Source organism: Centrocercus urophasianus, unplaced genomic scaffold, assembly GCF_019232065.1.
Source record: "Centrocercus urophasianus isolate 14NV4802_14NV808 unplaced genomic scaffold, USGS_Curo_1.0 seq_11, whole genome shotgun sequence".
Lineage (NCBI taxonomy): Eukaryota > Metazoa > Chordata > Aves > Galliformes > Phasianidae > Centrocercus > Centrocercus urophasianus.
Window position 1 is genome coordinate 26,368,498 of NW_024884253.1, and position 25,258 is coordinate 26,393,755.

General features: G+C 38.6%; 1 protein-coding gene across 2 annotated transcripts; it reads left to right on the forward strand.

Annotated features, from left to right (window-relative positions):
• The first annotated feature begins 374 nt into the window (after positions 1-374).
• On the forward strand, positions 375-24,160 carry SNX16 (sorting nexin 16). Of its 2 annotated transcripts, none has more exons than XM_042808582.1 (8): positions 375-426; positions 4,612-5,079; positions 9,442-9,528; positions 14,583-14,731; positions 16,789-16,858; positions 19,943-20,079; positions 22,192-22,308; positions 22,602-24,160. In XM_042808582.1, exons 2-8 carry the CDS (start codon positions 4,708-4,710, stop codon positions 22,711-22,713), a joined length of 1,044 nt encoding a protein of 347 aa, XP_042664516.1. In that variant the 5' UTR covers positions 375-426; positions 4,612-4,707; the 3' UTR covers positions 22,714-24,160. The 2 variants fall into 2 exon arrangements, with proteins under 2 accessions (XP_042664516.1, XP_042664517.1); XM_042808583.1 differs by lacking the exon at positions 375-426 and adding an exon at positions 762-843.
• Positions 24,161-25,258: the final 1,098 nt, after the last annotated feature.

A 25,258-nucleotide genomic window follows, 5' to 3' on the forward strand; every position in this document is an offset into this window, starting at 1 on the left:
AAAAAAAAAAAAAAAAAAAAAAAAAAAAAAAAAAAAAAAAGCTTGTTTGTCTGTTTTGACACAAACTGCGCTGTTTTCATTTTCTCCAAAATATCCCGCACATCTCTTTTTAAGAACAGCGGCCCCGGCGGAACCACAGCCCCCAGCGGGCAGCGCGCCGACGAGGAACTACGGCTCCCGAGATGCCCCGCGGCAAGCGCTGCCGGAAGCGGTCCCGCGGTGCCTGCCGGAAGCGCAGGCCGCGCCCGCTCGCGAAGCGTGCCGGTCCGTGTAGTCCTTCCCGCCGCGGAGCCGCAGGTAGCGCCCCGAGGCCCCGCCCCCAGCCCTGGGCGCCGCGCGCGCGGAGGGGCGGGGCGGGCCCGGTCTAGGGGGAGGGGCAGCCCCAGCTGCGGGGCCGCGGAGGGAAGCGGGCGCGGCGGCGAGCAGGTGAGCGGGGTCGGGAGCGGCCGGCAGCGAGAGTTCGGGGCGGCCGTGGACAGCCGGGTCCCTCGGCCGTTCCGCGGAGCCGCGCAGGGCACGGCCGCCCCCGCGCACCTGAGCCGAGGCGGCTGCGCGCGCCCTGCCGGCGGGGGGCGCCGTGGGCGGTTGCGGCGCCTCGCGGCCGTGCGGCGCTACCGCTGCGCCGTGGGTTTGACGAACCGCGGCGCCGGCCGGGCCCGCTTTCTGAAGGGTTAACGCGTGGCCTGGGGCCGCTTTCCCTCCGCAGCTAGTCCTCAATTACGTAAAGCCGCCCGGCAGAGCTCCGGGGCGGGCCGCCCGCGAGCCGAACGGGGCGCGACCGAAGTCACTGCCTAGGGAACGCGTGGGTGCTGCGGTCCGTTCCCGAGCCCTTGCGTCTCGAAGGTGGGCAGCCTGAGCGCTTCGCGTGCTGGGTTGACGGACGAGGGCTGCCTGCGGTTGGCTTGCATGCAGCGGGGGGCTCCTCAGCGGTGCTGGGGAACTCCGGGGCTGTGATAACCGCGTGTGTATGGCAGGTGCTGCGCGTGGGGCTTTCAGCTTGTCAACAGCGTGCGGGCAGCTGAATAAAAGCGGGCACAAAATCGCTGTTTTTGTAGAAACAATTATGGGAACCTAATCTAGCGTTGTTTCTTCAGTGTTTCCATTGATTCTTAAGTAAGTGTTCCATTATAGCGTTTACACCCGAAGCAGCGGAGGTCACATTGACTCCGTTGCCCAAGCAGAAGTGTTCTGAATGCGGCCAGCTCACAGGTAGTATTGCATAGCTGAAAGTCTTCTAAATCCAATTACAAGCGTTAAATAAGGATCATTCTGTTTATAATCTGTTATCCTTGAATCGAATGGCTTACATGTTTCTCCCTGAGCCTAAAAACCATTAGCATAAAAGGGTTTGGAATTGCTGTTGCTTCAAACTGGATGCAAACCCTTTGCAAAGTGTTTTTATTACAGCCTGTTTCCTATGTCTGCAAAAAGGGAGGTGCCTGTTGCAAATAGCCAGTAAGTTGGTGTCCTGCTGTCTTGCAGCATGTGACGCAGTCATTCCTGGGACTCTGTCTTATCCTGTTTCAGGTTTAGCAATTCAGTCCAGCAGAAGTTGTCTTTATTTATTTGTTTCCTTCTTAAACTTACAGTTGAGAATCAAACTGTGGGAACCAAGCATGGCTTCTGAGCAGGGAACAAATTTCTTATTCAAAAGTAAAGTGCTTGTACAAGAAAGAATTGCTGTGGTTGGTTTCAGGTGTCACTACTGATCTGTTTGTTCTGGAAGTTGGTGTGGTGCAATGTTTTTGCTGGTTTAATACAGTGACATGAGACCAGGCTGCTGTGAAGCTTGAAAGTAGCAGTCTGCATCTAAATCTTCCCTTCATCCCCTCACCAATGTGAGGAAGGAGCACTTCTGGCTTGTGCAAAAGCGTTTTATCAGATTGCTTTCTGTTCCTTTTATTACATGAATTGACAATGAACTTCTGGACACACAGAAAGACTGAAGTTCTAAGGTTGTGACCCTCATTTCAGCACTGTACTTTTTCTCTCAAAGATTTAGCCTTTCTGAAGAGCAAATTAATGTGCTTTTTAATCCTGGTGAAACTCATAGCAAACAAATATTTTATGTGTCTGGAGACCGATAACTCTGTAGTTTAAGGTGAATTTACATATACCTATGTATTAATCAGTATGGTAAGTTCTAATATCTTTGGTATGTTTCTTTCTCTGTTTTCTTGAAAAAATACATGTTTGAATGGCGTGGCATGCCCTTAGCTCACTTAACTTGATGCTACCATTGCTGAAAGAATACAGTTCTGTTACTCTTCAGAGATCGAGGAATATGAGTGAGACACTGCTGGTATCACTTCTTTTACACATCTGTAGGTGTGTTTGCTATGTTAACTTTACTGTGTTAGCTTGAATGTCTTTTAGAAGCAAATACTGTGATCAACACCGTTTAATGTGCATTGACTTACAGTTTGGAATGGTCTTTAAGTGCACATGAGAAACTTAAAAAGTGCATCCTGGGTGCAGACTCTAAACGTTCAGTCAGTGCTACCAAATTATAGCTACTCTGAGATAAAAGTTGCTGAAGCATATGTAGTGTGGATGTTGGATTCTTTGCACCAGGTGCTTTGCACTACAGCTCCATTCATGTTAAGCCTCTCAGTAACAAATGTGCATTTAAGGGTAGTAGTAAGTTCCAAATTTCCAAAAAGCTCTTGGCTGGCATCCTGCTTTAAACAAGGGAGTCATTCTGGAAAAGGCACTGTTCACGTGCATTGTAACTTGTGAAAATGTCTTTTAAAAAAGACAAAATGCTGAAAAGTGCAGGCTTTTTCCTTCACAAAATGCCAAAAACTCTTGACTGAATTTTATAGGTTCTCTGAAGCGTGGACTTGTTTTCCTTCTAGTTTAGATTCACAAAGTTATGCAGCAGAAGACTGTATAACTTTGGTATCATTATTTAGATATCATTGTTTAGTATCATTTAGTATCATTATTATTTTGATTTGTTGCAAACCTTCAACTCACCTGGCTGCTTCTGTTTGTAGAGATTTAACCCCACAACTCCTAGAAACATAACTGGATAGGAGATGCTTTCAGTCCTCATGCTGGTAACATGTACTGCAGCCAGGTATTACTTTGTTCAATATCTTATATGACCTAATAGCTCCAGAGAATGTAATCTACCTGAGAAGGTTTTGTGTTTTGATATTTATACATCACTTAAAAATCATTGCAGGGTTGCATTGAGGCAGAAGTGAGATTTATTTACTGAGATACACGTGAGCAGACCAGATTTGTGTCTTAGTTTAGCTGCAGGAGAACATCTTGTCTCCAAGACAGGTGTGAGTTGCTTCATCAGCTGTCTGGTATGAGGAGTGAAGTCACACGAAGCACAGAGCTGTGCTGCTGTAGAAGCTGCTGGATTGTTCAAATGAAGTACCTGGCCAGCAAAGCAAATCAGCAGAGTTTTATGACATTGACGTTTCTGCTCCTTCAGTTGCTGCTCAGTGTCCAGCTGCATCCAAGGGTGGGGCAGGGAGATGTCTGTGTGTTGATCCCAGTTTGAAAATGCTCCCTTTCATCCCGTTCCCTCAGCTTTCAGATATACAGAAGTTTTCACTGAGCATTTTTTTCAGTCTGTCTTGTTGATACCGATTCAGTTTGTATTCATTTATTTCTGATGTTCTCTAATACTTATGTAAAACAAGAATGAAAACATCACATCACCTAGCAATTAAAAAAACTCATTTGTTGTTTGCTTCAGTAGATGACTGATTGCATCTGATGTGAACCAGGCTGACAGCTTCCCATTTCACAGCAGCCTGCAGCTCTGTGATTGGTGTACTCCTGGGTGAAGTGGGTGGTGACTCAGCTGTTAAGCCAAAGAGATAGCATCTCATTTGCATCTTGCAAGGAAACTTTTTTTGGAATGAGATGATGATGCTTCTTTTGGAAGTTTGAGACTGCCAAAAAGGCTTATATAGAAATACTTACGTGTACACTATATATTAATTCTACTTTAAAATGTTTTTCTTGTGGGCCAGTATAAAATCTTTGATTCAACTTCTTTGCTTGAACTTTTTTCTTCCATTTTAGTTTCCTGAAATAGAAAACTAATGTTACAACACTTTTTTTGAGGTATATGCTTGTAAAACTTAACTGCTGTAATTGAAGTACAGAAAATGTACTTTGTTAATTGTTAAAAATGCCTGTGAGATTACATGCAACAGTTGCTTTAAAAACAAATACATCATATGTCAATGAACATACATACGATGTGCAAATATGTTTTTTTCAATGAAGTTGTTTAGTGTGTTTTACTCTGATTCATGTCATGAATATTACATGATTGCGTGGTTTATGGGCGTCTTACAGAAGCAATTCTGTTTGTACTGAAAGTTGCTGACATCATAAAGATTTCTCTTTCGTAGTTGTACTTTCACTTTCTGCTATTTTAATAGCCGTGAAAGGCAGAAAACCCCTGAGTATCAGTCTCTTAAACAGATAAAGCAGTGTTTTATATAAAGCCTTTTGAGAACCTTTATCCATCAGTGCTGCTCCATCCCGGTACTGATACAGATTTTTTCAAAGCAGTATCTCACTGTTGCTTTCACTTAAAAAATAAGCTAAAATGATATCTCCTATCCTTTGCTGCAGATACTGTTCTTGAAAAGAAGAGACATCATGGACTATAGACTGAATGAACCTTAAACACTTGGACTGGAAACAAGGTGTTTTTTTTTTCCATGAAGGATGGCAACACCATATGTTCCTGTTCCTATTCCTGTTGGAAGTTCATCATCCAGCTTTACAAACAGAAACCAAAGGCGTTCTTCTTTTGGAAGCATCTCAACAAGTTCCAGTTCTTCAAAAGGACAGCCAGAGGATTCTACAGTTGGTAGTTTTAAAAAGATGAGCATGCCTGACCAGACTGGTTCTACGTCATCTGCTTGTAGCAGTCCACTTGTTAGGACTAAGTTTACAGGTCTGGATACATCAATAGAGTACTGTACGCAGCCCATAGAAGAAATAGAGCAGAATACAGATTCCAGGAGCTGGGAAGATCGGCCATCCACACCTACTATCCTGGGTTATGAAGTGATGGAGGAAAGGGCAAAATTCACTGTAAGTTTTTGGAATCATATAGTTAGTTCTGTAATGATAAGATTTTGACTGTAGTTTGTGTTCTCTTTCACTAGTTAATCTGGCAGGGATGTTGGAGCACTATACCAAATACTAGTCTTGCTTCAAAGTGCCTCACCCTGACAGGAAAATATTGATCCCATTATACAGGTGGAAAAACGCACATCAGTACAGGTTAGAGGCTGACCTGTTGGAGATGAGCTCTGAGGAGAAGGACCTGGGTGTCCTGGTGGACAGCAGGTTGGCCATGAGCCAGCAGTGTGCCCTGGTGGCCAGGAAAGCCAATGGTATCCTGGGGTGCATTATAAAAGAGCTCTGCTCTGGTGAGGCCACACAGACTACTGTCCAGTTCTAGGCTCCCCACTTCAAAAAACATGACCTTCTAGAGGAGTCCTACGGAGGGCCACGAAGATGATCAAGGGCCTGGAGCATCTCCTGTGTGAGGAAAGGCTGAGTAACCTGGGTCTGTTCAGCATGGGGAAAAGACAGCTGAGAGGGGATCTGATAAATGTTTATAAATAGCTATAGGAAGGTGGGAAGCAAATGGATGAGTCCCAGGCTCTTCTCAGTGGTGGATAGCAGTGGTCTAAAACTTGAACGTAGAAAGTTCCATGGAAACATGTGGAATAACTTCTTTACAGTAAGGACAACAGAGCACTGGAACTGATTGCCCAGAGAGAATATTTCCTGTGGAAATATTCAAGAACTATCTGGTTGCTTATCTGTGCAACCTACTGTAAGTTATATGCTTTAGCTAGGGGTTGGACTCGGTGATCTCTTGAGGTCTCTTCCAGTTCCTGTGATTGTGATCTTCTTTAACTCTGTACTTGGAGTAGAAGCAGTTCATTCTACTCCAGTTATCAAGAATGTCTGCTGGAAAAGTCAGGAGTCCTTGCAAAGTTGTAATTTCTTGTGAACTTGTGGATGTTCTGGGTAGTTAAATATATAAAAACTTAGTCTTGTGTTTGAAATGAATAACTTCATTTCATGATCTTATTTGCATTCAAGCACAAATACATAGTTTCCGGCTTCTTGTTTTGCTAGGTTGTTAGTTTCTAACTAGCGGAGATTTTTTCTGTGCTGAAAACATCAGAGGGAGATATCCCATAGAATGTCTGATGACAGGACACCAGCTTGACTGGTAGGATTGATTTTTCTCAAGATGTACAGTAGCTGTGTCAATTCAGGTTGTTGTTTCTTTTTTTTGACAAGCTGTAAATACATTCAGGCACTTACTTTTGTGGATGCAGTTGAAACATCTCTTCCAGATGGTTAGACAAATCTTGGGGAACTGAAGGAAATTGTTACTTATTGTGTTGCTTCAAGAGAGCAACATTGGTCACAAAGAAGTAAAAAAAGAGAACAGCAGAGCCATTAGAAATGCCTGGAAGCTTGTAACTTTGATACCTCAAATAATAATAAAATCATCAAGTTATTTTGGCACATAATTGAATAGCATGGCTTTTGTAATTATTTGAGGATGATTGGCTTGTCTTGACATAAATTTTTCAGCTTCTAATCATCTAGCATAGGAGAAGAGCCAGATTTTTGCTATATATAGATTAAAAGATTTCTTTACAACAGTGCCTTCGAAACTAAAACAATAGGTAGTATTGTTAAAACTGACTATTAGACCTAAAAATATGCTGAGGCAGAGTCCAGTGTTCACACTGGATCAGGTGCACTTAAATTAAGTAGTCAAAGTTGTCATTGTTTCTAGAATCCCGAGCTACAGAACAAATGAAACATTCTTCAGGGTTAAATTCCTTGGATGTGTTTTTGCTCTTCCATAGTTCTCTAGCATTGCTGTGTTGTTATTTCTGAAAGCATGTAATTAACTTTGTTTTCAGTTGCGTGTTGAAAATAAGCTTGCTGTTGTGTATTAAAACCAGTAAGTAATTAGTGCTAGAAATTTTGGTTGCTTCTGTAATGCTAAAATCAATGAAATGGAAGACAGTGGAGGAAATTAAATCAAAACCACAAGTGAGAGGAGATTGGTTTGTTAAAGTTTCTTGTTGTTATCATGGCCTTTTTGGTTGGTTGTGTTCTCTATGGTTTTTCACTGTTGTTTTTTGTTGGGAGACTGGAGGACATCACTGCGTGTGAGCGGTTGGTCTCGCATGTGCTGGCAGACCTGAGATGTTCAGTTACCCCCTTCTTTATTTTTAAGTCAGCTGGAAATGATCTGAGGTGCTGAATCAGCTGAAGAGTTATTGCTTAATGCTGGCATGTTTTCATTGAATATTTTGTATTTGCAGGGTATGGAATTAAGGATAGAAAGAACTTTGAAATAATTTGTAGTTTTTCTCAAAAACTTTACATGAAAGGGCAGCTGGTTTTGTGGTAGTGTTCTGTTTATTTGTTAATCATGAGTCTTCAAAGAAGTGTTTTTTTTATTTTGGCAAACATTTTTCTTTCAACTCTTTTTTTAACGGGTGATCACGAGCTGACTTGTTATTTTTTTCAGTTGCCTATTATTTACTTGGAAGCCACACAGGGCCAGACTGTTTGTTTGGTGTATTCCTTTCATTGTTGGTTTTTTTTAATGTATGAGTTTATAAGCAATATACTTGCTGAACTTTTAGCTGAACAACCTATAAATCAGAAAAGCTGTAGCAAAGCTGCTTGTTTTGCTGTGTACTAGCAGTAAGTCTTCACAATTCTATATAGTGGTTATGCTTCATCAAACTTCTATATAATAAAAGTTTGTATCCTGCTAGGAAAGGAAAGCTGAAACATTTTGGTAAGCACAGAAAAAGGAAGAAAGAATTACATTTTAAGACTTGCTTTGAAGGCATGTCTTGCAAAATGCATTTAGAAGCTAGCAGCACTTTGGTCATGGACAAAATACTGCTTCTGCTGTAGGTGCAGATGTCAGGTGCTGCTGCTTGAAAGTAGAATTCTGTGTTTAAAAGTAGATAAGAGAAGTACTTGCTTAGAAATTGCTTTTTTTTTTCTTTTTTTTTTTTTACTGTAGTTGTCTGTAGCTTATGTGACTCTTTGCAGTTGAATATAATATTTTTTAAGAAGTGAAGCCTTTCTGCTGCACAGAAGTTGGGAAGTTTAGTGGTTATTACATGTTGGGACTGCAACAAGAAAAATACATTTATACAATGATTTAAAAAAAGATTGTCCAGGGAAAGAACTCTTTATGACAAGAACCAACAGAACTAGAAACATAGAATTATGTAGGTTGGAAAAGACCGTCAAAATCACGTCAAAATCAACATCCAACCACCAACATGACCTGCTGAGTCCTTTGATTAAGTCATGTCCCTTAGTATCATATGCACACAACTCTTAAGTACCTGTGGGGATGGAGACTCAATCACTGTCTTGGCAGTCCATTCCAAGCCAGGGCATTATTAGCCAGGGCATCCTTCTTAGGAGAAAAATAAAATATTTCGTTATATAACAGAGTAGAAAATGTTTAAGAAGTGAAATACCTATGATTACAATTCCAAAATTATCTCTTTCCTACTTGTATTTGATCATTTTTAATTAGAGAACACTTAGCTAGGAATGGTAACCTATTACAACTGAAGTCTTTGTGTTGGGAGAAGTGAGGTTGTGACATGGGAACTTCTTTTTCTTAAATATTACTTAATGTTTTTCTAGTTAAAGTTCTGTTTGATTAGTTTTATGGTGATTGACTTTCTTGATTTGAGTATCCATCTCCCTTCTAAAAATTGATTAAAAGTTGATTAATTTTTTACTCTATTTTCTTAATCCATTTGCTTTTAAATGGAACAGTAATACTGCACTACTGTTTTGCTAAATCTGATTCTAAGGATTCATTTATTTAGTTCTACAGTGCTAGCATGATTATTTTGATGCTGTTACCTGGGGAAGTGGTCACATTCTACCTGGAAAAACAAAAGCTGATGCCTATGATAAGAAGACCAAAGCAGGGTTCTAATTTTATCCTACATTAATTTCCTTGTGAACCAAGTCACATGAGGCATTCTAAAGTAATGTAACATGCAGTAACTGATTATTACAGTCATTTTAAAGGCAGATTGGCCTCCAAGATTACTAACTACAACTATAATCCAGCAATAGTTAAAGCAGATGACTTTTGATAGGTGAGACTTGTTTTCTCCTGGAGTAGGATTGCGTATGCAATTTCAGAAACCCGTTCTTACAGACAGAAGGTGGTTAAAAGTATTTGACAATTATGGAAACTCATTCCTTAAGTTCTGAGATTTATTTATGCTGTTTATAATGAACTATTTTTTTTTTAAATCTTTTTTCATTAAGAAATGAAGGATAATCTGAGCCTTCCAGCCAGTAACTCATTCTCAGTTCTGCATGTTTGTTTAATACTCCTGTTTTTCCACCCAGGTATACAAAATACTGGTAAAAAGAAGTCCAGAGGAAAGTTGGGTGGTTTTCAGACGGTACACTGACTTCTCCAGGCTCAATGACAAGGTGAGAAGTACGCAATGGGAAATACTCAGCTAACTTGCCTCAGTCTTACTCCTCATTTCATTCTCTTTGTGTCACTTTTTTCTTTGCTTCTTCAGAGCACATAATACGTACTGTCTTAATGGAAAACAGTAGCATGCAAATATTATGTATACCAATTAGCTACATCTAGTGTGAAGATGATATTTTTTCATCTTAGGCTCTTAGACTACATCGTGTTTTACTCCTAATCAATCTGATGAAGGAACTTAACTCTCAATAGTTGTGTCCTCTGCGTGGGGATGGAACTAGATACTTGCATACCTTTGCGGGAACAGTCCATTAAATTATTTATTCTTCTTTGGTGCAACAATCTCTACACAGACTGATAAAACTGAAGCTTTTTAAATACTGGAAGTCCTAATTATGCTGATCAGTCTTCTGTTTCTAGCATATCAAAGGGTAACTGTAAAACAGTTACATCAGTTATCTAAAGCTGAGGACAGGTCCTTGATAAATGGGAGTTCTGGGACATCAACAGTATTTTTATAGTATTCAAAACCAAAATACGTTTGTCTAAAAAGCACAAGATTTTTGAATTGGTAAATAATGTTTAGCAATTCCAGTTAGCCTTATTTCTTTACAGCACAAAATCAAAGAAAAATGACTAATTACTCTCATCTTTATTTTACTGTCAACTCCCAAGAATGAAATTTCATTGCAGGTTTAACACGTTTACTTATGTTACGTTCTTTCATGTTAACGCTTGTAACTGTTATTTTGTTTGGCTCATACTGATGAATTTCTAGTTTACCATTTCTCTTACCTGGACCCGCATGCACAATTACATTTGAAATTCTAAATATGGATTTGAACTTACATACTCTGTGTTCTTGGTTTTACTTATTTGAACATTTCAGGTTATTTTTAGAACATGAGTGGAAGATGAAACTACCGCATAGTGTTAAATACAAATTAGTCCAGGCCTGGGGCCCCCAGTACAGAAAGGATGTGGAGCTCCTGGAGCAGGTCCAGAGAAGGGGCGCTAAGATGGTCAGAGGGCTGGAGCACCTCTCCTGTGAGGAAAGGTTGAGGGAACTGGGCTTGTTCAGCTTGGAAAACAGAAGGCTGTAGGGAGATCTCATTGTGGCCTTCCAGTACTTGAAGGGAGCATATGAACAGGAGGGGGAACAGGAGGGCTGGTTATGAGGGTGGATTGTGGTAGGACAAAGGGGAATGGTTTTAAACTAGGACGAGGAGGTTTAGGTTAGGTATTAAGAAGTTGTTTTTCACACAGAGGGTGGTGACACACTGGAACAGGTTGCCCAAGGAGGTTGTGGATGCCCCATCCCTGGAGGCATTCAAGGCCAGGCTGGATGTGGCTCTGGGCAGCCTGGTCTGGTGGTTGGCAACCCTGCACACAGCAGGGGGTTGAAACTGGGTGATCATTGTGGTTCTTTTCAACCCAGGCCATTCTATGATTCTCTATGACTTTTTCTGAAGAAATTTCTGTGTTTTAATTAATTCCGTATCATAAATTAAATGATTATTGGCAAATGCTTGAATCCCTTTAAGATGGTGGCGGTGTTCTGGAGGTTTAAATTTGAAGTCAAGTCACATCACAGTGTGTATTTTAGTGAGCTGTGTCATATATAGGCCAAGAACTGCCTTGTCTTTTAGCATGCCTTTGAGATGGAAAAAGAAATTAAATCACCACGGATACTCATTTTAGGAGGATATTTAGATTTTACAAGTGAAGTCTTTAGTCTTTGCAGTCAAATCTTTAAAAAGTGACTTCCTGCGTAATTTTTGGGTAGGATGATTTTTGTTTAAAAGGAACTTCCTGATTTTTTCCTCTGTGTCACTGACTGAAATTTCTGAGTATACAAGTAGACAACTTTTGTTACTACTCTCTTCATTCTTTACAAGTTTCAGAACTATTGTATGTACTCGATCTAGTATGTAAAAGCTACAGTTTCTCAGGAACCGAAGAATAAATGGGGTGTCATTGTTTCAGAAGACATTTGCAATTGCTTGTTGATTGCGCTCTGAAGGCAAGTAGAAATGAAATTGCATTCATGTATACTTTCAGGATTTTCTGTACTCTCTTTACTACAAATCAATGGGTAACATTAGGAATACATTATCTTATAAATCCTTTTTGCTAACATCTTTTTTGAGATTGATAGCAAATTTTTAATTCCCTGCGACCATATTAGAAGCAAATGTCAGCTGAATTGAGTAATTAGTCACTGTGAGTCATGGTTTGAACTGTTAACTGAGGGAAATGACTGTTCAGGAAGACAAGGTAAAGAAAAGAGGGCGGTTCTTGTATGTGTCAGGCATGTGCTTATTCATGACTCCAAACTAAACTGAGGGGTGCAATTCAGCAGTGGCTAGAAATGGAGAAGAGGTAAGAATAGAGACGCACGTAGATAACATTAAAGGCTGAATGAATGCAACGCAGCTGACTGAAAGAAGCAGCTAGTGAACTTTGAAAAGGCATTCTTTGCCCTGATCTCTCAGAGAAACAGTAAAGTAAAATAGTATTCTAGAAAATGTTTTAGCCATATCTTCTGCTAGTTTCTGAAATACTTTCAGTACACGGCAGCTAGTAAAACAGAGTGGAAGGTCAAAACCATGAAGTGTCCTTTTATGAATGAAACAGGTAAGTTTTAAAACTGCTGAGGTGCAGGATGAACTGTTGCAGGGTCCCATGAATGAGAGAGATAAACTTCTGTAAGTCATTAGAGTCAGCTAGAAGTAAGGGAAGGAGGCAGAAGAATACGAATCCATGACTTGAGTGTAAACTATGGAAAGCAAGTAGTAAATGATACATCAAAGACAGAAATACTCTTTTGCTTTAGTATTAATTGGGGGGGGGGGAAAATCAATCTGTGTTGTATTTAATAGAATTTGAGAGATTAGGAGCAAATACTAAAATTTGGCTAGATGGGTATGTTTTTGTCTCTTAGGGATAACTAGTGGGTTAGAAAAGTATGGGGAAAGTACTCTCCTGTGCCAAAATTTAGTGGGGAAAAATTGCATCATTTATTACTCTGCCTGCAGATCTGCTGAGCTAAGAATAGGCCAAGTTAACTCATTTTCCCAGAGATACTGCCTCATGTGATACATGAACTATCACATGATGATGTGGGGGAAAGACATCTGAAAAAAATGCTGAATACAAGCAAGCAATCACATTCAGCAGAACTTGTCTGACCCATGGGTTTTCCTGGTGCAGCCAAGTAGTGTTGAAGAAAGAATGCCTCAGGACAGTGCCTTTGGAAATTGGTCTGCTAACAGGTGCTAGTTTTCCCATACTGTGTTCATTCACAGGAGGCATAATCTGTGCATAGAAATAAAACTTCTTCCTTAGAAATAAATGATGTGATGTACATAACCAGACAAATGAAGTCAGTAAGCAGAAATCCATCTGCTTGAAAAATTTTCCCAGAAGTGAACGTTTATCTACAACTGGGATAAGACAAGAAGTCCTTTTGTTATTGTTTTTGAGTTATGTTCAGTATTTTGTTAGGTAAGTGAGGTTATAGAGCTTAAAAGGTACGTATATGTACAGTACTAATGGTAACTTGGTAAGAGATAAAGGAAGTTTAGATTACCAGAGGTAAACTTAAAGCTACGAATTCTGATAAAACTCGGTAAGCGGAGAGGAAAGCTTCAAGATTTAAATGCGCAAATAAGGAGCAAGGCTTTGACAATCCAATAAATAAGAAACTAGAAGAAATCAGTAGTTATCCTGGGCTTCAAATTGAAAATGCAATATTTGTGATCAAGTCAAACCAAAAACATCCTTCTGGTGCTATGAGATGGTACTTAGATGTGCAAATGTAACAAACAAATGTGATTATTCCTTCAAACAGTATTGAAGTATTATATGAACAGTATTCAAACAGTAGAGAGAGGTTGAAGCTGGAATACAGTATGTCTTTCTAACTGAGCTACCTTGTAGCTTTTTCCAAGAGATCCTGCAAATTAACTAAAAAATATAAAGCTTATTGTCAGAAAGTTAAAAATTGTTTCCATGGAATGAATCAAGAGGCTCACTGAAGGATTATCTGGCAGCTACTGAAACATGAAGTGCTAAACTGTTTTCAAGGCAGATTCTGGAATTCCTATCTCCAATACATCTGTATGAATGTATTTGATATATATACCTGCATATCTCTGGCAGAAGTGTTCTTGATCTTGTCTTTAAAAGATTAAATCCTTTCTTGCAATTGAAAGGAAGATATTTCTGTAAGAACCTGTTTGCTTTTTCTCTTGATGATAAATCCTATTTGTGTTTTTGTGTCTTAGGCATCTCTTCTAAGCAAAGACATCCTGAAATTGCTTTCAGTTAAAGCTATAATGTTTCTGATCTTAATGTGTATCAGAAAAATGGATAAACTAGTGCCCTTGGGCAGGTCAATCATAATTTTCAGCATCCATTCATTTGTGCGTTTCATTTTTCAATTCATGTTCTTTGTCTTTCTGACATTGAATGTACGTCATCAATATTTAAGCAAGCCAAAAATTTTGTGTGACGGTAATAAGATGTGAACCACATCCATGTATATTAAAATTCAGTATTTTTTACTAGATGTATCCCATGTTTGCATCATCATTCTTCTAGCCTTGAAAAAGGATGAGTTGCAGTCATAGGTCTGTAGTGAGCTTTATGTATTTATGTAGTAGTTACTATCCCTGTGTAGTTTAGAAGCACCACTGAAATGCTTACTCGTCTGTTGCTTCTTTCTTGTACAGTTCTTGTGCATTCACCATTTCAAATACATCAAATAACAAAGCAATGTTTTTTAATCCTATTCCTGTGTGGTAAATTCAAGAGGTCATTTGATTGCCAAAAGCAATGCAGCATGTGATAGAAATGTGTCCTCAACTTACACTACTTATAATTTGATTTTACTTGTTGTTGCAAGATGTACCTAGTGCTTGAACATTTCAGAAGACAAAAAGAATCTGTAATTCTGAGCAAAGTCAATGCTGTCATCAGATTCGATATTTCATCAAGATTTTTTTTCTTGGTTTTCTTCACTTGTCTTTCACTTCCATTTCAGCTGAAAGATATGTTTCCAGGCTTTCGGTTGGCCCTTCCACCAAAGCGGTGGTTCAAGGATAATTATAATCCTGATTTCTTGGAAGATAGACAGCTGGGACTACAGGCATTCCTCCAGAACCTCGTAGCTCACAAAGATATTGCAAACTGGTATGTGATTAGAATTTGCCTGTGGGTTTAGGGTTTTTTGCATTCAAATTTCTTGTGAATTCTAGCAGTATATCTTTGAGCAACAAAGTAAAGGATTTTGTTGACTTTTTTTTTTTATTTGGCCATCATGTGAATTCTTTGGTGCCCTATTAATCGCATTTTAACCATAAGCAGAAGAGGGGAATTGCACATGATTAACTAAGAACTAGATGTAGTAATATTTAAAATTAAAGATTCAGTAAAAGACCAAATTGAACTCCACCTACCGATTTTAATGTGTTGAAGAAAATACCATATAAACCACAAAGTGGGAGAAAGAAGCTTAACCTGCTAAACAAAAGTATCATTAGGCTTTATAAGTGATATAGTTCATCTCTGCCTTAACCATGTAAGGAAGCTTGAAAGGGGAACTCAGCTGTGGAGTTCCATTTTATCATGGATCTCTTGTGCAGCACTGCCTTTTCTGTCCTTTTTCATAGTGGTGTGTGCTGGTGCATTGCTGCCTCTATTGAGAAGGATGTCAGCTGGCTAAGTGCCTTAGGAGGAAAGAAATAACAGCTATCTCTGTTACACGATGTAGAAGATTTCTTTGAAGTGTAGCTCTAAGGGCAGCATTTTCTTTTTGATAAATGAAGAAACACATAGAGGGGAAAGTGAGGTCAAAGCCCGCTGTCGGAGCGTAGCTAAGCTCTAAATGAGTATTCCATCAGATTGATATTTCATTAAACCAAGCAAAACATTTTCAGTGATCTTAAATTGTGCCCATCTCTGGCTTCAAGTTTCTTATATTAAATGAATCTACAGCTTTCCAGATGTTTTCTAAACCATATAAAAAGACAGTGGTCTGCCAGCAGCAGCAGGGAGAACAAAAAGTGGATATGGCCTTTATCTAAGTAGATTGTAAATTAAATGTTTTTGCAAATTTATTCTTCTGGATACTTCCTTTCTCACACACAAATATTACTGCGTGATCTTTTATTTTACTATTACACTTGAAAATGAAATCACTAGTGAAAAGTAGAAATGAAATATTTTTAAGTGTCTGAACTGAATTATGTGATCAAGGATGAAGATGCTTGAGAGAAATAATGAGCAGAAGTGTTTCCATATAATGAATTCCTCTGCATTAGCCATATGTGAGTTCATTCAGCACAACTTTCATCTTTATGAAAAGAACAATTCAACCATTAAAAAATGGATTTGAACATCATGTTGAAAAAGAATCACTTCAGCCAGGCAGATTAAACTATTTGGACAGGGGAAAAAAAAGTCTTTTCCTTGTAAAATTACTTTATATGGCTGAACAACTTCATTTGGTTTGCAGTTATTTTTCTAAACATTTAACAAATTTAATGAGTTGTTACCATCTATCACTTCTTGAGCTAGTTGAAGTGATAATATTGGTTTAGGTAGACAAATACCTGTGTTATTTATATGGAAGAGGCAGTTATAATAGCACAAATTCAGGCTGTGCACATCATGGATTTATATAATATAGTGGAAAGGGCTCAGAAAAGGAAAATTTTACAACCTCTATCACACAGATTAAGTGGAGAAAGGAATGGATCGTTATCATAGGAGGAATTTTTCAGTTTGGAATAAAGGCTGATGAGGTGAAAGTAAGTATGGAGACAGGAATTCTTAAATGAGAGGAAGAGTCAGGAAATTAGTTTGGATTTTTCTTTTTTTTTTTCTTTTTTGCACTCATTGCAACAGGAGATCATTTAAGGATTTGCAAGTAGTCAGTGCAGGCACTTGGGTATTAATCTGGGTGTAATATCATAAGGATATATGCTGAAGATTTGAAGGAAAAAGAGGTGATTCAAATGGAGTACTGCCTTTTTGTTTCAGAACTTGTGTACTTGTGCAGCTTCTTCAGTTTTGGTTTAGGTGATTTTCCTCAGTAACACATACAAGGGAGACATTCAAAATAATGTTAATGAACAGTTACTTCAGAGTAATGTAGGGATGCATGTTTGCATCCTTAAAGAAATGCCACCCTTATATCTTTAAGTATATTTTGGACATTAAGTAATGCACTGTTTTATTTGGTTAAGCATTGCAGTGAGAGAATTTCTTTGTCTGGATGACCCTCCAGGTCCTTTTGACAGTCTAGAAGAGAGCAGGGTAAGTACTATATTATATTTTTTTAAAAAGACAGCAAGCAGTAAAATATAGTAAAATCTGCTGGGGGTGTTCCAAATGAAACATTTTCATTTCCATTCTTTCTCAAAAATTTGCCAATGAATGTATTTTTAAAACTTGAGTCTGTTGATCATTGATAGATGCTGATGCTGTGTGCTGCGCTCTGTTTGGGTTCCGTGTGTATTTCAGTGGCATGCTTAGCTGTATCAAGTGTGTCTAGAACTTATATATATTTTTTTCACTTGATAATGTAAAAATATAGAATCATAGAATCACTAAGGTTGGAAAAGACCTCCAGGACTATCTTATCTAACCATTTACCTGCCACCAGTGTTGCCCATGAAATTCCTTAGTGCAACATTTGAACATTTCTTGAACACCTCCAGAGATGGTGACTCCAGCACTTCCCTGGGCAGCCCATTCCAGCACCTGACCACTCTTTTGGAGTTTTTCTTGATATCCAACCTGTTCTGAAATTACATGTACGTTGTTATTACTGCAGAAATTAGTGTTAATGTGAGAGGACCGAGAGGGGATGTGATAAATGTTTTTAAATAGGGAGATGGGAGGCAAATGGATGAGGCCAGGCTCTTCTCAGTGGTGTGTAGCAATAGGACAAGGAGCAGTGACCTAAAATTTGAATGTAGGAAGTTCCATACAAGCATGCAGAAGAACTTCTTTACAGTAAGGTGATGGAGCACTGGAACTGGTTGCCCAGAGAGGTTGTGGAGTGTTCTTCTATGGAGATATTCAAGACCCACCTGGACACCTATCTGTATGACCAATTGCAGGGTACCTGCTGTTGCAGGGGGATTGGACTCAGTCTCTTGAGGTCCCTTCCAACCCTTGCAACTCTGTGATACAGTGGTTAAGTGTCAGGGATGTTCTTCTACCATAGGAACTTTGGCAAACTATTAAAATAGGTGTGTTGTGTTTTTGTTTGTGAAACATTTTAGTAAATTTATCAGATATATCTGTCATAAAATCCTGGTCTCTGTAGCATTAGCACATCTTATTACAGAATGGATGAAGTTGGAAGGAACGTCTTGAGATCGTGTAGTCTGAGCAGGGCACCTATCCCATTAGAACCTGATCAGGTCTTTTCAGGGGTATAGTACCACAATTCTAATAGCTATCCAGTAATTAACTGTACTGTATACATTAATCACAAAACTTTAGGCAAAATATTTACTACAGCAATTTTTTTTTTTTTCTCATAACCTTGGAAGTCGTTTCCACAAGTCCTTTCCCAGCTGTTATTTGTTTCACAGTCTAGAGAAGAAATCTGTCTTTCAGCTGGCCTGGCCCTGTTGTCTTTGGAGAGGTTACAGAGCATACCCACCTGGTATTAAATCTGTACCAGGCTCCAGGTGTCCAGCTCTTGACAGAACGAGATACCTCACGCAGTTCCCCAGTAGGTTTGTCTCAGTTGTAGCTCACCTTTCTGCTGTTATGGTATCCTTTGACATACGCTGATGTTCACTTTATTCAGTTGTGAATGGTGACTTACTTTTTCCAGGGAGCTTACAAATAGATTGCAGCTAGAAATGAGTTTTTAAAAGTTGAGCTTTCTTTTTTCATTCTCATGGAACAATGAAAGTGTTCACAACACCTATAGAGTATTTTGAGTTTTTCTGGGATTAAGGAAATTTGCTTGTAAAGATGGATAGAATCAATATAACAAAATTCTTAAGGAAATAATTGCTGGCTTTTAGTTAGACTACAGCAGCCCTCAGCGGTTTTACAAAATACACTGTGACTTATTCAGTTGGCTTGATGAAACAGGAGTGCTGCTCAACTGTAATGATTGCCAGGGTTTTAGGTAAAATGCTGCATGAAGGATGAATGGTGAGTAATGTGTGTGCAGCTCTAGCAGATGTGAACAAAGCTGTGACTCAAGTGATGATTGGTCTTAAATATCTGTCATCCAAGAAAATCTGCTGTCTGTCAATAAAACAAATCAAAACTCATAGTAAAAAATCATTAGAAATGTTATTGTAATTGGATTGAATAACAATGCATGTGTTTGAATTGTTTGTTTAAATTGAAATTTAAACAAATTTTAAATTGCTTGTTTGAATTGAATTGTTTATTATGTGATTGGATAATTCAGAAGATCCTGTTCTTTAATGTTTGTAGCCTAATGTTTTAAAATTTTAGTAATGCAGTCTTAGCAGCGTTCTTAACTGAGCTCGTATAAAATGTTTGTACTCAATGAATTCCGTGAATTAGTGGTTAGTTGCATGTAATGTAATCCAAGATAGCCTCCTAAGTCAGTCTTATTTGGCAAGAATGTGTAAATTATTAAAAGAGAACTGCACATTACTGTTGGTAGGCTTGCTTCTACCAGTAATTGACCAGCAGGCTCTGTGCCAGCACTTGGGTCGCTTCCTGCATTCAGTGATTATTGCACTAGATGTTAGCTCTTTGTGTTAAGTCTTGGGATTGCTCACTGTCAAATTTCTCAGGGTGTACCTTGTACACGTATTCTCCTTGGCACTAAGAAGTAACACAACCTGTATTGTCAGAGGGTATTTACTGCTCTTGGCATTTCCTTAGACTTCTTCAAAATTGTCTCTATTGGTCTTAGGATTTTCACAATTACTGTACTTGTAACAGCTATTTGGGATCTAACTATAACTATCTGACTTGATCTTGGATATGGAAGAACCTGCACTTCTTGTGAATGTTCCTGCTCTCTTTGATACTTAGATCTAGGCAACTGAGTTCAAAGTCCTGTAAAAGCAGAGTTTATATGAAAAGCAAAGGGAATCAGGGATTTCACCTCGTGTTTCATGTAACCTCTTTCTAAACACTTCTGTTTTGTGTAGGATACAGTGAAGCATGTATGTTGCAGTTCGATACAATAAATTCACTGTTCAAAGCCAAGTGACATGTTTAATAGTAAACCAAAAACTAATTATTTTTTTTTATATGTAGCTCTTTATGGTAATCAGTACAAAGAAAAGCAGATACGATTCTGTTACAGTTTAAGATTTCTAAAAGAAGAATCAATAAAGGCGTTCCACTGAAGGCCTTCAATTGATGTTCTTAAATCTCTTTTAGGCTTTCTGTGAAACTCTGGAGGAAACAAATTACCGTCTCCAAAAAGAACTGCTTGAAAAACAAAGGGAGGTGGAATCACTGAAGAAATTACTAAGTGAAAAACAACTTCATATAGATGCTATTGAAAGAAGAATTAGGTACGTAGAAATCATAGGATTTTTAGGTGTTTCTTCACATGAAAGCATTCTTGCTTGGTAGTTTGGAAGAACTGGCTTTAAATGTCTTCCTGAAAACAATTTTCCCACAACTGTACACAAGGCAGTATTCTCAGTAATATTTCTCTGGCTAAAGGCTGTTATTTCATACAAATAACAGAGAGCATTGACCCATATTGTCCTTTTGAAGTCGCTGGGTTTATGGTTCTTAATCCTTGAAATCTGGTAAAGATAAGGTAAAGGTTCTGTTCTGCATTTGAAATGCTGGATACGTGAAATGCTGTAGTGGAGATGAGAGCAGTGGAAGAATTGCTTTGAGTTATAAAATTCCTCCTGTACTCAAAGCTGTAACAGAGCATCACGATCAAGCGATCGTGTCTATATTAATTTCTAACTTTGTTCTGAACTGCCTGGAATGTTGCTGCAGGTAGCTTTTCAGTGCCACTGAAGTTTGTCCCTTTAAATCTAAAGAAAAAAATGTTGTTGAGTTTCACAGTAAGCCTTTATGGTACTTGTCTGCTGAATTTTGCAATGGGAGAGAAGTATATTCATATAATATTCAGCATCCTGCTAGGCTTACTGAGTGTGTCTTTGTGGGGCTTCCTTTGGAAATAATACATCCCCACAGACCCGTAAGAAGTTACTTTAGTACTGCTTGGTTTTGTTGATTCTAGTATATCCAAGCTGACTAACAAAATACATTTTTTAATATGTATTTTGTGGACTAGATTTAGAAAACTATTTGAGTGGACTTGCTGTGGTTTGTTGAGAATTCTGACCCAAATACTATATTCAGTTTGTAATACTACTCCTGGAGGCAATGAACTATGTTTGAAAGATGTCTTTCCTGTTTTTCAAGAAAATTATGACTTACTACTGCCATAAGCTCTGAAGTAACTAATGAAAATTAAATAGCTTGTATTTGGCTGAAACAGCATGGGAAGAAATTCTGTAAGACTGAAAATAAAACCAGAAGGCACAAGTAACGATTCTTCAGTGCTTTCCCTAAATATAGATTATTTTTTTATTTCGTTTTTAACACAGACATACCCTGTCTGTTTTCAAGACCCTGTGTAAGGCTTTTGAAAGTCAGCCAAGTAGTAGCTGAAATCTTAATTGAAGGTAACTCCTGCGATTTTTGGTTGTGGAGTTACCAAGTAATGCGGTAACTTTAGGAAATACTGTTTGCCTGATGGGAATGTTGTGTGATGTAACTGATGTCTTGTGAAGTGGAATTTTGACTTAATAGACCAACAACAGTTAGGCATTTTCTATCCTTACACTCCCAAAGTCAGGTACCTAAAATGTTTGTGAAGTAGGAGGTGAACAATTGGATAAAATATTAGACTTGTAGGTCGTTACTTACCATCCTGGATTTGGCTGAGGGTAGGCCAATAATTCATTAGATTCAATGAGCAATACTGAAGTGCTACTTAAAATTAACGTTAACACTATAGAAATAACAGTAATTAAAGGAACTATAAAATGAGATAAATATAGTAGAATTCTCTTCAGCCCAAAATCATTCACAAGCCTTTCTGATTCAAGTGACAGATTTCAACCCTAAATTTATGTATGTTTTCTGCACACAGAAATACTTTGGAAACAAATGTAATTTCTTTAGGCAATTCCATACAACCACAGTTTGACTTTTAACCAGGCTAATTGGATCACCATCTTGCCTTGCTGTAAGGGGAAAAAATTACTACCTGTCTCTTCAACGGAGAATGTATTGCTCTGATCAACTTGCATCTAGCAATTTACAGTGATCCTCTGCCGTTAAACAAGATGGATGTGGCCTGGATCATCTCCTTCTAATTTCATATCTAAAGTCACAATTGCTTCTCCAGGACTTAGATTATTTTATACAGCTACAAAATGATAATGCAACAAGAGGATTGAAATTAGTTTAACCTGTTTGAATAGCTATCCAGTGCCAAGTCCTGCATCTCTGTACTATGAAAGAATATGGAGCATGTTATGAGTCAGATTTATGTGTTCCCAGGAACCAGTAAGTTTAAAATGAAACAAACTGTTTTTCCCTGATTAATATTTGTTATAAACAGGTTGATGATGCTTCATTCTTACTTGTAGGGATTTATCTTCAGGAAAAATGATTCGTCAGATGTCAGGAGAAGAAAGTGAGTGCAGTGGTGAGGTGGAGTCTTCTGCAGTAGAAGCAGACCAGGGTACCCTGGGTGAGGACAGCTGGTAAATACTATTATTTTACTTAAAGTATGTTTTAAAATATATTTTTAATTTTCTTGAAGTATGTTTTCAAATGTTTGGTCTGACATCAACTCTGCACAGCTAAGAAATTCTTATTGCACCTCTATGTAGCTTTCCCATGTTTCATAAAGGCCCTCAGGATAGCTCATTTTAGATGTCTAACTTATCATTTACTCAACAAGCTTTGTAAGTGTTTGGTGGTTTGTGGGCATAACGTGACTACAGAGAATCATATTAGCTTCCATTTGACAAAGCTTATTGATCTGTTGTTGCAGCTCAGATAAAGAGAACCATCATGCGGCATGCTGGAGTGGCTCTTTGCCTGAAAATTCTGTACCAGAAATTGAAGTTGCTGAAGTAGCATATACTGCTGATGAAGAAGAATAGATCAGCAGCAGCTGCTGTTATCTAGGAGAATTTCCTGTTTGGGACACGTTTTGTGGGTAGGGGCATACAGAAGTTGTAAGGAATTTACAGCCAAGAGCAAGAATGCACATATCGAATGTTTACATAAATCCTTACAAATTGCTAACATAAGAAATATATCCAGTGCTGCTTTCATTTCAGTTTTTATTTAGCCTTTATATATTTAATATATTTAAAGTCTAATAAGGGCTAAGATCAGCTAAAACTTAGATAGTACACATGGACAATTTGGCTGACTTTCCTAGCAGAGTGACAACAACTTTAAGTCACCAAAGGCATTCAGCTTCTTAAACGTGACACGGTTTGCTGTGCCACATCGGAATGGTGCCACTGACGTGACACATTTGATGTGTTCTTCAGTGTGGTATTTGTGTCTTCATGTTCTTATAGCCATAAATTGATGAACAACCGAATAAAAATGGACTCATCTTACGTTTAATAAGAGCGTAGCATATGTTGTTTTTAAATTCTGAAGTTAGAGAATATTTGTCTGGAAATTTTAACGCAATGCAATAGGAAAATGTACAGTACCAGGAGAAAAATACTTACGAAACACCATTGTAATGTAACGTTTTTTAGGTATGTTAAAGAAATGGTCATTTTTGCTGAAGGAACTAAGATGAGACCCCTGAAACACTGTGTATTTTCATTCCCAGATGACATATTACAATACTTTTAGTTGGATAATGCTGCTTTTAAAACCTGGGATACTTTTGCTACGTTACCCATGTAACAATAAAATCAGCAACTTTGCCTTTTACTTGGAACACTACCTCTTATCATCTTGCTAATGCATTCATGTTTGCTTAAAAATATTTCAGATTATATGGAGATAACTGAAAGACTGTAAAGAAGCCATATTTTTTTCTGCACAATTCATAACTAGATTGAATCTAGTTGCAATGTATTTTTGTTTCAATGTATTGTACATGTGGGAATATTGCTACGTATGTTCTATAGCCTATTTTTCAAAACATATTGAGACAGGAGATGCACTTTATAACTAAGACTCCATTGTGCCAAGTTCAGTTGGCTAATTGGTTGAGAAAGGAGTCACAGGGAGAGGATTATGTAGTGCCTTTTTGTATTTTACTTGTTCATTACTGCAGAATTTTGTTACAGTGCTCTGGGTCAGCTTTGTGGAATATTTGATACAGCTTGTTTCTTTTCTTCAGTTATTTACTGGAAGTGCCTTGTTTTATTCTGCTTTTCCAATAGAAAGAATGCTGTTTTGTTTTAATTTCTTTTTTTCCCCTATACCACCCACATCGTTGTTTAACGTCGTTAACATGCCGTGTCTTTGTGCTGGAGTTTTCAAAGGGAGCTTTGTACTTCAGGCTGTGCATACAATGACCTTTATGCAGAAGTGTATAAACCTTCCTGGTGGAATAAAACTATGGTCAAAACACCTGTCTTCTCTTTTCTATTGTAGAAAAAGTGTATAGTATCTTGTCTAGCAAAAGGATAAAAATGCTTCTAAAAAGAGACAAACTACTTACTACAGGTTTTCAGCTGTTGGTCTGACCTCTACATAAAAACAAATGAGAATTTGTAACAACACACCAGAAGACTTACAGAATCATAGAATCTTAGAATCTGTACTGTTGGAAGGGACCTTTAAAGGTCATGTAGTCCAACTCCCCTGCAATGAATAGGGACACCACAGCTAGATCAGATTGCCCAGGGCCTTATCCAGCCTCACCTTGAAAGTCTCCAGGGATGAGGCATCAACCACACCTCTGAGCAACCTGTTCCAGTGCCTCAGCACCCTCACTGTAAAAGATTTTTTCCTTATATCTAATCCAAAATCTACCCTCTTTGAGCTTGAAGCCATTTCCCCTTGTTCTATCTGCTGAAGAGTCTGTTCCCTTCTTTCCTGTAGCTCTCCTTTAGATACTGAAGGGCCACTATCAGGTCACCTCACAGCTTTTTTTTTCTCTAGGCTGAACAGCCCCAGCTCTCTGAGCCTGTTCTCAGAGGAGAGGTGTTCCATCCCTTGGATCAGTTTTGTGGCCCTTCTCTGGATGCTCCCCCCAAGTCCATGTCTCTCCTGTACTGAGAACTCCACATCTGGATGCAGTACTCCAGGTGAGGCCTCACCAGTGCAACTTAGGGCACTCCTTTTGAAGATTAAAATACAACAGGAGCTGATCTTTTCAGCCGTCCGCCTGAATCCTGGGAGACGCTCATTGTGTGTTTGAGAAGTTGATTGAACTGTGTATATTCAGTGTTAGCTTCTAACTATGAATATTTCAAAAGTCCTGAAAAGACTCTTGACGCATACGCACTAGGAAGTTCTGAAGTACTGCAAGTGGATCTGCACAGCTTGTCACTCTGAATAAAGCAGTATAAACATCTTAGAGTTTAGTCAGGAGAGGGCAAAGCACTGTGAATTTTGTTGCTTTCTCTTTGAAGCTTATGAGCTACTTTGCTGCCCCAAGACTTTTACTGTGAGCGGATGTTTTTGTCTAGTTTAAAAATCAAGCTGCTTCTAATCTCAGGTGAA

Bases quoted from the DNA above. Each gene is read 5' to 3' on its own strand.
- SNX16 (XM_042808582.1), top strand. From the start codon at position 4,708: ATGGCAACACCATATGTTCCTGTTCCTATTCCTGTTGGAAGTTCATCA. The intron at 14,732-16,788 runs GTATGTGATTAG...TATTTGGTTAAG, and splicing joins CACAAAGATATTGCAAACTG to CATTGCAGTGAGAGAATTTC. The intron at 22,309-22,601 runs GTAAATACTATT...CTGTTGTTGCAG, and splicing joins ACCCTGGGTGAGGACAGCTG to CTCAGATAAAGAGAACCATC.